Genomic DNA, 16445 nt, shown 5'->3' with positions numbered 1-16445 from the left:
TCCAAGAAAGTATCAAATCTTTTAGTTTTTAACGTTGCATAAGTGTAGTGTTAGCTAACAGATGAGTTGGTTTGTGTTCAGGCAGCAGTCTAATCTTAAATTTCTGTGTTGGAAAGAACTGCTTCACCGTTTGCAAAAACAGCCATAATGAGGGCTGTTTCCACATGATACGGCATGATTGCATTTTGGTGATGTTTGTAAACGGCGGTGGAAACCATTGGCAACAACTGCATGGTGCAAATTCATGCTATGCCTAACAATATCAGTATTGTGCCTGTGGGTCAGTCTTGATATTGTATCTCTGTATCAGTGTTTTCGTGTGGACACAGTTGGGGTGGAACTGGGAGTGGACACGCGTTTCAGCCCGGTGCCCTCTCGGACAGTCAGACGTGCATGTGTCCCCTCCTAGGGAGAGACAAATAAACAAGGCTGTAAAAACAGGCAGACCCTGCAGCCACAGCTGCTCTGACCACTTCCTGTTGCAAAGGTCAAAGGTCACGGTGTGCGGTGCACTGCACGCAGGGTCGCTCGGAGGGGAAGATGTGTGGGTAGAGACAGAAAAGGAGGAAGAACTGAAGAAAAGCAAAGCGCATGATGATTGAGCCTTTGTGTGAAGCGCTGGAGCACAGGACGTGGAAATGGTCAGGCTATTAAGTGAAACAAGAGGGAGTTTTATGTCATTGTGTTTTTTTATGGAGTTCAATATCAAAAGAATTCCTTCGCTGAGAATCGTATTCTCCCGCTCATCTGTGTTACACATACACTGTCTCTTTCTTTATTTGTGTAACTTGACAGTGCGTTTCATTATGCATTCAATCTCAAGTATGCAGAGGCACGATACTGATGGATGTGCAGTTGCATTGCATAATCTCAAAAACCACAATTATCATTTCTTAAAGGAGTAGTTCACCCACAGATGAAAATTCTGTAATCATTTACTCGTCCTCATGTCAGGCTTAACTCGTATCTATGGTTCCAAAAAGGACAAAAATAAAACACTATAAAAGTAGTTGGTCACACTTTAGTTTAGGGTCCCATTCTCACTATTAATTAACTATTAACTACGACCTTCACCTCAGTAAACTCCTAATTACTGCTTATTAATAGTAGAGTAGTTGTTAAGTTTAGTTATTACATGGCTTGGTTGAATTCCAATGTAGAATGCGGTGTGTTATTTCTTGATAACAGACCGCTGCGAAGTATAACACACAGTTGCCATGAAAAACAGAGTGTTGCTATGGACGCAGGATTCTAACCGTAGAGACGGAACGGACTATTTTCTTTAGCGGAAGCAATACAATCGTTTTTAAATCAATAAACTTTTTTAATCAATATTTTGTGTCAAATTATTGATTTATTTGGTGGGTAGCCATGTAATAAGCGGGATAAGAGCGAGGCGGTTGTTATAGCGAATACAACCCCTTCAGGCTGATTCAAGTCCCGATCAGCCTGTCGGGGTTGTATTCGCTATAACAACCGCCTCGCTCTACATTATCCCTTACGTATTGAGTAGAATCAGGGATATAGAATATGATCATGCAGAATAAGGCATTAATATGTGCTTTATAAGTACTAATAAACAGCCAATATCCTAGTTATATGCATGCTAATAAGCAACTAGCTAATAGTGAGAATTTGACCCTAAACGAAAGTGTTACCAAGTAGTTTATATGTCTTGTGTGCTATATACAGTATACGTCCTCTGAAGTCATATCATAGCTTTGTGAGAAAAACGGATGGAAATTTAAGTAGTTTTTTACTGAAAATCTTCTAATCTGCTTTTATGAATAAAGACACAAATGATTTCAGAGCTACAGCAGAAGGGAAGATTATCAGAAAAACCTAACCCCGGTTGGTTCATTGGAAAAATGTGCCTGTGGCGATATTTTTGCAAAATGACATTGCTTATTGCACGTTTCTCTACACTTTCAAAGTGAAATGTGCAGTGAGTGGTGCTAAAAGCATGTTCAGTTGTATCCAAAACACAAGAATCTGGCAATGTTTTATTATGATGGTTGTTGTATGTATCGCGGAAGCTCCGAAATGAAATGTCCGATGAGTGTCGCTAAAAGGTTAATGCTATCGCGTAAGAAAATAACGTACCACCTACACTAAACCCAACCCTAAACCATAACCAATAGTGTTAACAAAAAACATGCCATTTGAGCTGATTATGAGATGCAAATGTCAAAATGTATTAGTTTACAAACCATGCACTATGGTAAAAGTGTTTACGGTCATAACATAGTATTGTGCATGGAACCTCATGAAAATAAATCTTTATTATTCAGTAATCTGTCACCATAATCATAATTTGTGTGAAAGGAATAAAAATTGTTGGTGTTTTACTACCACTAGAATTCATTTCAGCTATAAACTGCAGTGAAATGGATGTAAAGGTTTTTGGAGTTTTGGAAAAATGTAGTAGAGACACGTTTTTCCAATGAGCCTATGTTGGAAAAACTGTTTCTGTGAGGTCTTGAGGTCTGATCTTCACACAAAGCTAGCATGCAGCATAAGAAGGCATGAAGTATTGCACATAAACCGTAAGGACTTAAGGTGTTTTTATGGTGTTTTTTTCTTTTTCTTTTTTGGAGCTTAGCATGAATGCTCACTAAACTGTTCTTGTATTAAAAAGAGCTATGTAGATATTCTTCAGCCTTTTCCCCCTTGTGTTTTCCTCAGAAGAGAAATCATGCAAGTTCGGCAAGACATGAGAGTGAGTAAATGATTGGGTAAACTAATTCTTTAAACATGTAAAGACTGTTTCTAGAAACCATTGTTGTTGTTGTTCTTGGGATTTTTCCATGAAGCCAAAAGGTGGTTTGGTGGGCAGACTCCAAGCATGTGAGGACAATCAGAAGCTGAACTTTGCATGATGTCCATCTCACACACCATGAGAATAAGAACCGTCCAGCCTCTGTTAGTAGCCTAGCCTCTACACGTGTTAATCATTGTCGTTTTGCTCTGTGACTCTGTGTAAACATATCAGTATCAATCAGTAGGCCGGGTGGGAGAGGAGGCCTCATGGTTTCTAAATGGGTGGGGGACATCGTCTTGGTACTAGATCCAGGATTACAGTTCATATAAGAACCCTTAAGACCCTGAATTGAGGAATATCTGAGGTGACATGAGTATATAAAACTTTCCGTGAAACAAGCCAAAACTGAAGGTGTTCATATAGGGCAGCACTCAAAGAGATTTTGGAAAGTTATTGCATACTTGTATACACTACCGTTCAAAAGTTTGGTGTCAGTAAGATATATATATATATATATATTTTTTTTTTTTTCACAATTTCCACAAGGATGTGTTAAATTGATCAAAAGTGATGGTAAAGATAAAGGTTAATGTTACAAAAGATTTATATTTCAGATAAATGCTGTTCTTTTGAAATTCATTAAAAAATCATCAAACTTATTCAGCCGCACAACTGTTTTCAACATTGATAATAAGAAATGTTTCTTGAGCAGCAAATCAACATATTAGAATGATTTTGGTGAGCATAAGATACTTCTTTCAAAAACATAAATAAAACATCTTACAGACCCCAAACCTTTGAATGATAATGTTATCATTTAGCTTTGTCACAGGCATAAAGTGTCAGTTTAACAGATTGCATACTATGATTTATGAATAAACTTTAGTAACAAAGACATTAACGAGATATCCATCAGTGTACATACTGTAATGCAAGATCCATATTATCATACATATGAGTATACTTCTTGGTTTTGGAACAGTTAAATACATTTTAAATGGCTTAAATGAGTTTCTTCCTGGTTAAATTGCTCCCTAGGTAACACACAATTTCTGCAGTCCATTCTGCTCCATTGTTTTAGGTTTATTGGAGAAGGTCCAGAAAGTGATATCATAGGATTCTGGAGCCTTTTGCACACATGTATATTCATGTACTAATTTATTTAAAACACATTAATCAACACATAGATGCTATAGGCCATAGTTAAATGTGCCAAATGTGCAGTTGGACAAATTGATATGTCCATATTGTGAAACCCTTGGGAGGTTCATCCATTGAAAGAGTAAGAAGGCGGATATTCTTCAAATGAATGTTCCTCTGAAATGCTACATTCATCTGATGTCATTTCTGTCCTGGGAGAAGCAATTACGGCCTTTATTGAGGGAAGGATCGGAGAGGACTTTTTTCAGCAGTGCTGAGAAACAAAGAGAAGACTGTATTTTTATGCCAGATACCCTACATGGATTATGTCACTTTTATGACAGATAATTAATAGTGTGTGACTGTGAAATAATAGTGTGTGTGTGTGTGTGTCAGAGAGACAGTGACAGAAACAGAGAGATAGTAAGATCCAAATGCCATTTATACAATGTTGAAGGGTTCTGCAAGCAGAAAATAAGAAAATAAGTTTTTACGTTTACTTTTAAGCATTTGGCAGAGACAAAGTGACTTAAATTCGATCTGTTCCTGTATACCCTGGGAATCTAACCCATGACCTTGGCATTGCTAGCGCCATTCTCTGTTGTTTGAGCTACAAGAATGCTCACTAACAGCGTTACAGAAAAGTGTGGGATTACAGGTTATCTGGTCACTTTAAAACTGCAGTCCGTAATTGTTGGCGCTCTAGCGGTTAATAAACAGAACTGCATGCTTCTTGCGGAAGAACATTGTAGCCGGAGCTAGTAATGATCGTAGTGATTCGGGATAAGAAGAAAACACAGTTTGGAAAATGGATTCATGATGTATTCGCTTATTATATACCCCAACCAGTTCAGCGGAAATCCCGCCCTGCAGCCGATTCTAAAGATTTCATTGGTCATGTCAATCACTGTACTGATTGCCAAACACTGGTCCCTAAACCTACCCGTCACTGTAACCTTAACCAATGAAATTAGACCTTACGTGGTCCTTATTTTTAATGCTTTTTAGGGAAACATCACACAGAGAGACAGTGACCAATTTGAATTAAACAACACAATCAATGCTAACTTTGCTTTCCTTCAATGTGCAACAATGTTTGTCCATTATTCAGCTTTATCTTCTTCAAGATTTCTTCACAGTCTTAAATTTCACTTTTTAGTCTTTCACTATGTTGCAATGCGCTTTTCAATCCAAGTAGGTGACATAATATCAGGATAACATTACTTTCTTACTCTGAAATGTGCTTCTGTTTAAGCTATTTCATTTATTTTGTTAGTTTTAAAGCCATGACGTTTCTACATGACTACATTTTTCATTTACTCTTACTACACCCATTCATTTCAATCAATTGTGACTGTAAAGTCATTTATTTTTATAAAACAGAAATGATGTAATGGAAAAATATGAAAACATCCTCATGACGGGGATTAATATAAATTTTGTATATTGGAATAAGCTCTCATTGGTTCAAAGGGAGGCTACACACACTGCCAAATGAACTTTATTTTGTCCGCTTTTCTTGTCGTCTTTTATATTTTCCATTCTTTTTGGAGCTGAAACATGTTGAGAGTCTCTGTAAAGTCATGAGTGTTTGATGAAAGCGAGCCTGAAATGAAAATTCTGCATGACAAATCTGCTAAGAATGTGGATCATTCACGGCTGGCCGTAGCAGCCTGGAAATACTGTGGTCGGGTTAACTCCAATCAACAGTTGAAAAACAAATACTGGTGGGCTGGAGCAGCATGACAACTTTGCAAAATCTTTAAACCTAGAAAGCTCCTCCCATAAACAGCAAGCATTACATGTGATATTATTATATTGAGTAATGGATTGCCCAACGCTTAACACCATAAATTACATACGGGTCACTGAAATCAAAACCTTGTCGTGTTACGATTAAGGATGGAAGAAGATTTTTTGGGGAAAAAGGATATTAGCAATAATTGAGATATAAAAGACAATGAGAAATCTGTTGAAACATTGTTTGGCTGGGATATATTAAAGGGATCTTTCCCTTTAAGAAAAAGCCAATAGGCTTTTAGGATTAGCTACTTAGTTATTTGCAGATGCTATTAGGGGAGGAGCTTTCTTACTGTAGAGGGCATTTGATTGGACAAAAATCTGTGTAGTTCAACATGAGTCATGAATATTTATGATCTGTTTTCCTTGTGTATATCTATTAAAAGTTAATTGTGTCAATGTTTAGGAGCACACTAGCATACATAGATGACTTCAAAGGCACAAAACTATTATTTTATTCTTTGAAACGTTGTTCTGATTTGTACTTGTTGGTCAAAACATTGCATTTTCTCTTGTAATTCATTCTAAACATCCTTTCATTTAGCCAGCACAGATTATATCGTGATGTCATTACTCTGATCTAGCACCATCTGTGTTTAAAATCGAAGGCCAAAACATGAAATTGTGCTGGCAATATGTGAGTGTCTCGAGCAGCTGTGGAGGCAGGAAATCCACCATAGGTCATTGATGAACCATGCGCAATCAAAGCAGGAGTCAGGTGGTAATGGTCAAATGTGTCCAAATGTGTCCAAATGTCTTGGGAAAATTAAGTGCTTTTTCCATGACAAGCCATTTATTGGGTAACTTCCTTTTATTACATAATGCGTTTGCAAACAGAATGCAGGGCTGGACTGGGACAAAAAATTGGCCCGGGCATTTTGGCCCAGACAGGCCCACTATATGATCATAAACACCACCCATCTTTGCACGCCCTTAATTATACACTGTAAAAAGTGAACAGTTGGATCAACTTAAAAAAATTACTTCAATTGGTAACACCTAAAAAAATTAAGTTTTCTCAACTTAAATTATCACGTTTTATCGTGAAAAACGTGATAATTTAAGTTGAGAAAACTTAATTTCTAATGCCATGTAATGACCACTAATGCCATGTAATGAGTGAGTATAGGAACGAGTGAGAGTTAACAGATGAAATAAGTAAAAATTTGACATTTATTAACCCTACAGTCGAACTATACTTCACAGTGGTGAATCCTAAAACAAGCTATAATCTGCATTGGCATAGCAATACAAGTGTTTCTTACAGGATTTTTGGTAAAACTGTGGTGGGTGGACCTTGGTCCTTCTAGGGGGGTTCGGGGGAATTTTTGTGCATTTTAATGTTAAATTCATCAATCTGGTGCACTTTGAAAGTTCAAAATTAAAAGCTCCAACCCATATTCAGTGTGCAAATTAAACAAAGACAAATTCAAACCTCTTTTAGTTACAGTGTCTATTTACATTACACCTACTACATAATAATAGTTATAATATTAATCCAATGACAGTAATTGCCATATTTTGTAAAACAAATGCACTAAAAAATAAAGGAAACTTTCATAATTAGTTTTGAACCAATTTCTATACTTGAAAGAGATAAGCACATGATCTTTTATTTTGACACAAACTGCATCAAGCTTTTATTTTGGCGGAAAACATGGTTTACAAACACCTCTCATTAGATTTCTAGTGAATTGCGGTAATCGTCAACTATGCAGATGTGGAAATAATCTGTAACTGGGTTATGGGTTCCTACACTCATGACATAGCCGAAGTGTTTTGAAAGTAGTTCTGCTTACCGCAGGCTCTACACTCTCTCATCTCTCTCCTGATCCTCCTCACTATCATCATCATCACAGCTGATGAAGGTCAGAAAACATATATTTTGACACATAAAGCGTCTGCTTTAAGGGCCTGGTTCTATTTTTTCACGCTATTTCTCTGCATATTCCTTGCGTTTCTTCTCCATCTCGCTGACTATTTTGACAGATACACACTGACACTGCTGCACGCTCGCTCACTCGTTTAAAGCTGTGATTGGGCCAGCCCAGTGTCAATCAAGAAAATAACCAATGGGCTGCTGATCTACGTGTTTCATGGGCTGGTCTGTCAGAAAAGAAAAAAAAAACTAACACTGACTTTTTTGGACCAATGCATTACACCGGCACAAACCCAGCGCCGCCAATTAAGCAAAACAAAACCAAACGAATGGGCCGCCGATGTACAAATTTTATGGGCCGTTAAAAAAAATATATATATATATATGTATGAGTATGAGATGTATCGGCCCAAAAAGCACGTCGGCCCACCGGGAAAATGCCCGGTATGCCCAATGGCCAGTCCAGCCATGACAGAATGTGGTCATGTGTTAAATACTGCTTTGCAATGACCTGTTAGGATCAGCTGCCAAACAGCTAAAGAGTAGGATTGTTATTATATAAATGCAGCGTCCTCACCAGACATATTTGTTTGCGACAAATCACGACAAATATATTTGATGTATATATTTATTTGATGTATATATTTTTGATGTTGAAGATATTTAAAGGATAACTGTCGCCAAAATGCAACCTAGGGTCTTTTTGTTAATCTACCCGAGGCAAACTTTCATTTAAAAGCATAATTAGAATGGAAACGGCACTTTTAAGTTTGACCGTATTTTCGTTTGCGGTCAAATTGCCTTTTGAATGGGAGTGCTTGGGGCACTTCTATGATAGCATCAAAAATCACTATTTTTAAAACACTAAGAAGGCTCGACACAACATGAAATTTTGCTCGAAATATCACCAGGGGCTCTACACATGAACTCGAGCACTGAGAACATTGTTTGTGTACACAGAGTTTACTAAAAAGAAAGATTTTGAACAACTCACTGTAGCTGTGTCCGCCGGCATTTTGACAGTCAAAAATAGTCGATCTCCGAATGCAACGTAACAGGGAGGAGAGTAAAGATGGAAAGCTCCTAAAGCTTAGTTCCATATAAATTCACAGATAATTTGTTGTTTTTTTGTTAGTGAAAATCAATATTGACCTTGTGTTTGAAAAAGGATCATATAAGAAGCAGTACTAAAATTCAGAGTCAGTTCATTCGCATTCGGAGATCGACTATTTTTGACTGTCAAAATCTTTCTTTTTAGTAAACTCTATGTACACAAGCAATGTTCTCAATGCTCGAGTTCATGTGTAGAGCCCCTGGTGATACTTTGAGCAAAGTTTCATGTTGTGTCGAGCCTTCTTAGTGTTTTAAAAATAGCCATTTTTGATGCTATCATAGTAGTGCCCCAAGCACTCCCATTCAAAAGGCAATTTGACCGAAAACGAAAATACGGTCAAACTTAAAAGTGGTGTTTCCATTCTAATTATGCTTTTAAACGAAAGTTTGCCTCGGGTAGATTAGCAAAAAGACCCTAGGTTGCATTTTGGCGACAGTTATCCTTTAATACATGTTTTTTTTTTTTCCTTGTAGAGAGAGACACCAAAACATTTGCATGTGACCACATTTGGTGGAATCCATACTGAGTTTAATCCTAATGAGAAGAAATTGTATTCATTGCAGCTGCACTCATGGTTGTCTGGTTTAACATGATTCAGATGCATTGTAAATCACATGTTTAGGTGGCCTCTGAGAAGATATTTTTGTTTTGTTTTTTCTTTAGAGACACAACACGAGTCCAATCTTTATTGCAACGGTCTGAGGTGTAACTTAAACTTAATTCATGAGGGCTTAACGAATAACCACAGAAGACAAACTGCTTCTGCATTACACACAGCAGGCAATCACGTAGTTTGTTGCCGTTACTAGTAGACTAAAACAAAACAGGGGTGAAACCAAAGATGAGATAAGTGATGCAACCTGCTTTTACTGTAGTCAGCGTGAAGCTCAGCAGATGTTTGAATACCCCATTGCATGCGGCAGAGAGATTGTAAGAACTTGATTCCTGAGCTTGTTGACATTGGTTTGAGGAACAGTGTCCACTAAGAGAAGCGAGAGACTATTTATTTGCAGATTTCTACTAATTTATGAGGCCAGAGGACATGAGGAACATTTAGACTGTGGGGAATCACTGTAAATCTAAAACAGGCGCTATAGTTTGACCTCACATAATGGGAGATGTGCTTTAAAATCGCTACTATCTTTGGAGACCTCCATTAGTTCATGTTTTTATTGGTGTGCTATGAGTCACAGTTGTACCCTGGAAATCCAGAGTTCTTGCGAAAGCACAAGTTGAATTTGAAATTCTCATTAAATATGCCCTTGTATCTGAGCTGCACCAATCTGATATAGGCGGGCCAAAGGTGAGCTAAACAGATGACGACAGCGCTGTCACATCGAAGTCATTAGTAAACATTGCAAGATGGCTATGGATGAACACCAGTTGTTTGAAACGGCTTTGGCCACTACAATGAATGAGTTAGACTTGGCTTTTTATCTAAAAGAGGAACAGAAGACGGCGCTCTAATCGTTCCTTTGCAAGAAGGACGTTTTTGCTGTTTTGCCGACCGGATACAGCAAGAGTCTAATCTACCAGTTAGCTCTGCTGGTAGCTAAGCGTATGGGGCTTGTTGTGATTGGTCGTAGTGTTATCCAATTGCGTGCAGTGAGATTTTCAAATGCATGCTTGGTGCCGCCCCTCGAGCTGGCCGATTTTCATTAGTCGATGCCAGACCATTAATCTTTCAGATTTAGGTTGTGGATCATAGTTGTGGAATTATTCATATTTAATTTTTAAAGTTCCATTCCTACAATAAAATGCTAACTACATGTGTATTTTTTTTCTTACAGAAACTGGTGTGCGTATGTGGTGACCAAGACAGTGAGCTGTGTGGTGGAAGATGGAGTGGAGACTTACGTGAAGCCTGACTATCAGCCATGTTCATGGGGCATTCAGTGCACCCGTGTTGTAGTGTAAGTATTTCCTTTTGTCACGTATAGCTTGTTTTGGTTTAGGTGTTTTGTGTTCTGTTCTCGCTTTGCTTGCCTTCTTAGGGGGTTAGTTTCCATGGTTCTTAAAGGGATAGTTCACCCAAAAATGATTTACTCACCCTCAAGTCATCCTTGGTGTATAAGACATTCTTCTTTCAGACTACACAAGTCGACTTACGCCAAAAGACACTTGACGATGTATGATGTAGGAGTAACGTAAGCTTTGACGCCTCTCGCGGTTCAATCAAACTGGTCTGGGCAACAAACTCAAGCTCCTCCGGCATTTCTCTTTAAAAATGGTCATTTTAGACTTCTAATTCATGACTGGTGTTTTGTTTCGCTCTATCCTCTGTGCTTCCGCGTTCATCATTACTTTGTGCGAGGTAACTTTCAAGGGTCACTCTTTCACCGTAAATCGATGCGTACGGCCATCTGCCGGAAGCTAGTTATTTTAGTCAATAAAGTTTTAAATATGAATATTTTTCTTACACGAACGCATCGCTTCACTTCAGAAGGCCTTTATTAACCTCCCAGAGCAGTGTGGAGCACTTTTATCATGGATGGATGCACTTTGATGGACTTCAAAACTTAAACGGCCATTCACTGCCATTATAAAGCTTGGAAGAGCTAGGACATTTTTTAATATAACTCCGATTGTATTCATCTGAAAGAAGAATGTCATATACACCTAGGATGGCTTGAGGGTGAGTAAATCATGGGGTAATTTACATTTTTGGGTGAACTATCCCTTTAAAGCTGCATTATGCAGCTTTGCCGACTTCTTCGCTGTTTTCTCGCTTTTTGCTCGCGGGTTTCTCTATAGAGCTCCCCCTACAGCTTCGGAATAGATATTTGACAACACTGTCGTTAAATTCGTTGGCTCGTCCCATCTTCTCCCGCTGGTCATGTGCATTTGTTTTCAAAGAACCCGGCGAACGCACGGAGCCATGTCCACTGAGGTATGTATAATACACAGAAGGCTAGCATATAAATGTTTAGATAGTATATGTGTGCAGTGCCGTAAAGCAGTTTGTTACATCGCGAGACCTGATATCACGCGATACTTCCTGATGCTGCGGCCGGCGGCTCGCCGGCCCAAAGTTGCAAGTGTGTTTTTTCCGCTCACAGGCACTTGGAGGGTGCGAGAAGACCACCATTCAACCCGAAAACAGTCATATAACCATTCCAATGACTCCGAATCTGTTCGGTTAAGATAAAAAAAGTTACTTAGTTCACCTTTAATTAGTAAACACCTGTTCTGTTTCAGTTAATCATCCCCAGTGTATTTAAGCCCTCTGTTCCCTGTGTTCCATTGTCCGGTCTCATCGATGTTAAGTAGTTGTTTTAAGTTATTTCTCCTGCAAACTCATGTGTTTTCTGTTTATTGGATTAATAAAGGCTGTTTTGATTCCACTCATTTGTGGTGCGCTTTGTATACAACTACCACGCCTGACAACTTTTACCCGTACTGGACTTTTTTCCGTCTTTCCAGAATTCTTAATGTTTCGTTTTTAATAACTTCCCTAAATGATGAAATGATTATCGGTATATTCAGTATAGATTTATTGAATAGAAAGTATTGTTTGTGTGCCTGTCAGAGCATCAAGCCCAACAGATGTCTTTTTCCAAACAATGAGTAATTTGCTCCATTTTATGTTGCTTCATAAAAGGCTTATAGCTGGAAAATCCATGTTAGCTATTTTTTGGAACATGGTAGCAGGTTTCTAGCTGGTCCAAAATGATAATAAGCAGAGGTGGACAGTAACAGAGTACATTTACTTGAGTACTGTACTTAAGTACACTTTTTGAGTATCTGTACTTTACTTGAGTATTATTTTTTCTGGAAACTTTTTACTTTAACTTCACTACATTTGAAAGACAAATATTGTACTTTTTACTCCACTACAATTCCGTCAAGGTCCTTGAGTAGAAAGTAACATCAGTCAGAGGATGATTTTGGTTGCAGGGGTTGCATTTTGGTTGGAAATGAAAGTCGGGTTGATGTCAGAACCCTGCATCTGATTGACATCAGAACCCGACGTCAGATTGACGTTGGATATTGATTGAAAAAAATAAAAGTCGGGTTGACGTCAGAACCCGACTGATGTTGGTTTCTGACGTCAACCCGATTTTCATTTTCAACCACAATACAACGTCTGTCCAACGTTGGAGATCAATGTCAATCTGACATTGGATTCTGACATAAACCTGATTTTCATTTTCAACGTTGGGTTTGGTCTTCTAAATGCGACTTTTGTCACTTTTTTGGAGCACACTAGCTTATAGATAACAGTAAGGCTAACATATTCATACTAAAAGCCAAAAAACTTTAAATAGGGCAATATTTGAGGGAACAGCCATTTGGGTGTCCGAAACCATTGTGGACGTTATTGAGTGCACTTATTCGATCTCACATTCAATCTCACATTCAATTCCACTACTGGAACTGTGTTCTAGAAATAAATTTGATATTGATATGAGGGTAGGAAGGCAGACGTAGATTCAGAGGCATACGGTACTTTAAGTATTACATACAACAATGCAACAATAATAAAACAATGCATTGACATTTACTTTTTACTTTTGATACTTAAGTATTTTTAAAAACTAGTACTTCTGTACTTTTACTTAAGTAAAAATAGGTCTTTACAACTTTTACTTGTAACGGAGTAATATTTGACCAGTAGTGTCTGTACTTTCACTCAAGTAAGGAAGTTGTGTACTTCGTCCACCTCTGATAATAAGTTAGTCATGCTGGTACACCATGTGAAACTGTTGTCTCTAAATGCTTCTGCTATTCACCTCTGGCTGGTTGCACCAGCTGTAAGTAACTCTAAGTATAAACTAAATATTTACCAAAGCCTTCGACCAGGACTAACGGATGAAATTAAACAGAAGATTGATTGAATTGCATCAATAAACTTATGTTTTACCTGACAAACTTAATTCTTTAGACATATATGATGATGTTAACATTTACATTTTAAGAGAGCGAATATTATGTGAATTAATGACTTGTTAGTGTCTCTTCAACATAAACCTGATCTTAGCAGTGAACCTCCATGTGTATATAATAAATCAAATCAATCATAATAATTAATAAATAAATGTAATTTCTTATATGTTTTTGTATCAGTATTGATCTATTCTTATTATTAACTTCAAATACAGTTTCAGAATGTTGTTTATCTATAAAAAAATACTTGTGTTATTTCATGATTAAGTATCGTATTTCAGTGGAAACTTAGCCTATTTATTTGTTACATGAGGCAAATATAAGTTACAATTAACCTTAACAGAATAAACGGAAATTTACTGCGTTTCAATACAAATTTTGCTCAAAAATTTGAAGGCTGCTATTGGATCATTAGGATCATTGGATTACAACTATGCATTAGTTTACGAAGAGCTTATGACCTACTAGCTTCGTTCTGCCTTAAGAACAAATGGTGCAATCAAATTAAGTTTAAATTAAAACACTGCTCTTCTATTCCGATTAGAACATGATGCACCCACTGAGAATTCTGTTGAAAGAGCCCTATTGTGATTGCCGATTCTATTACATGGAACATAGAAGAAATAGAAAATAGAGACACCAGCCACCAGTCACACATTTGCCGGGAGCCAGAGCACCTGACATCAAAGCAAATGTAAAAGTGCTGGCTAATGCTAATCGTAAATTCTCTAAGATTATTATTTGCGTCGGCACTAATGATGTTCGACTTCGTCAGTCCTAGATCACTAAAATTAATGTTAAAGAGGTGTGTGAACTTGCAAGTACGCTGTCAACACAGTAATATGCTCTGGCCCCCTTCCTGATCGCCAGAGTGTTGAGATACTAAGAAGACTATCCTCACTCAATGGCTGGCTGTCTAAGTGGTGTCAGCAGAATAATTGGAAAAAAATGTGGGGCAGACCTGACCAGTTGAAAAGAGATGGTATTCATCCCTGTATATATATATACACACTATTTTCTTCTAGATCTGCAGTACAGCCAAAACAAACTTTGCTGCATTATTTTCCTGTTATCACTGTAAAGCTGCTTTGAAACAATCTGTATTGTAAAAAGCGCTATATAAATAAAGGTGACTTGACATGACATGCACCTATCGGACTTAAAATCAGTCAGAGGATTTAAAGTAAAAGCAAGTCTGTTTTTCTGGCCTTTATTTAGTGCACTTTAAATAAGTGGAACCATTATGTACTACATCAGCTAACTTTAGACAGGAAACAGATGTTGAAAGCTATCACATCATCATAACACTCATAGACACTAGCATACAGTATATAACACACCACATTTTACTGGAAATCTGAGTCATTAAAACATAAGAAATACTAAAAACATTGTGTTTACATTGTAAACCTGATGTCAACAAATGAAGAGATAAACAGAATGTGGTTTGAGGACACCAGGATTAGAAAGTTTGTGCAGTTGCGAGGTGGTTTCCAGTTGTTGGCAACGTACTGAACTCCAGCTGGAAAAGCTTAATCCAACTCCTTTAGATTCAGTACACACACACACACACACACACACACACACACACACACACACACACACACACACACACACACACACACACACACACACACACACACACACACTAATATGTATGGAATGAGGTGGCATGTCATTCCAAACTCTACAACCAGTGCACCACAGGAATTAGGCTTAAAACCTACTAAAATACCACCACTTATTTTTGCACTCACTCTGTAGAGTAGGGTGACCCCTTTTTCTCCTCTTTTTCTTCTCACGGGGGTCATGGAACAAACAGAGTGTGGAGACAAGAATTCAGTGGCTTAAGAACTATAACCAAAAGTCCTGGGAAAAAAAGAAATGCTGAAATTGTTTCCTATTCCACCTTTTTATGGTTTTGATGTTCGGGTTCAAGGCTAACTGTAATGTTTTACTTGATATTTTAGTTTATTTGAATGACACTGTGAATTCAGACCTAGACAACTGGTCAGAATTATGACATAAATAAAATGGCTCTGATGAGATGGTCTTATACCACAATTCTCTATTAGAAATGTTCCTAGCCATAATTATTACACTTCCACAAGTAGATTTATGGTTTCTGGATGATAAAACATACAAAAAGAACCCATAGCTTACAGGAGTGGTCCATGCCATATCTAAGGATACAAACTGTTTCTACCATTGCTACCATTTCTACCCAGCCCTTCATTGAACAGCAGATTATATAGCATTTATACAGCTGGCCAGCATATGTCTGTGCAGCAACTTGCTGAAATCATATGAATGTGCGGAAACATAATTCTGAAACAGACATGGTATGTCTTCCTCCATTCTTAGGCCAAAAATTGAATTCAATCCAGGGCTATATTCTTAAGTGTATGTCTGAATGTGTTGGTTTTGCTCTAACAGAAATGGGCAGAAACTAATTTGTTGAGTAGAGAGTCTTGCAACACAACATCCCAGAAGGGATCAGTTTGTTTAATGTGGAATTTATTAAACAATATACAGAATGGTGACTTGTAAGGTAATGCCTGTACTATAATAGTCCAGTCATTTTAAGCCAAAATGGGGGTCAACCTTGAACAAATTGCAACAGAAGCAAACTCAACTGATTTTGTATCCTCAATATGTCCTGAGTAAGGAAAAAAAAGTCCCGAAGAATCCCATTAGGGGAAAGTTTCGAAAAAGACCCAAATATAGCCTATTCATACGCCTATTCATTCTTTTTCTTACGTGAATAGGGTAAAAATTTTAACCTTTAGATATCACCATGAAAATTACTGAGTTGATTACTTACATCAAGACAAACAAAAAATGTATTACAAGTTTTTTGAAAT

At 37.6% G+C, this 16445-nt stretch overlaps 1 protein-coding gene across 1 annotated transcript in view; it reads left to right on the top strand.

Annotated features, from left to right (window-relative positions):
- emilin1b (elastin microfibril interfacer 1b) overlaps positions 1-16445 on the top strand; it is a 35469-nt gene that overhangs the window by 11307 nt on the left and 7717 nt on the right. The window contains exon 2 of the mRNA XM_084096991.1: positions 10485-10607. Within this exon, the coding sequence (XP_083953117.1) occupies positions 10485-10607 (123 nt within the window). The remainder of the gene's footprint in view (positions 1-10484; positions 10608-16445) is intronic.

The sequence above is a fragment of the Abramis brama genome (genome assembly GCF_963993115.1).
Source record: "Abramis brama genome assembly, chromosome: 21".
Taxonomy (NCBI): Eukaryota; Metazoa; Chordata; class Actinopteri; order Cypriniformes; family Leuciscidae; genus Abramis; species Abramis brama.
This window is presented reverse-complemented; position numbering and strand designations above follow the sequence as displayed.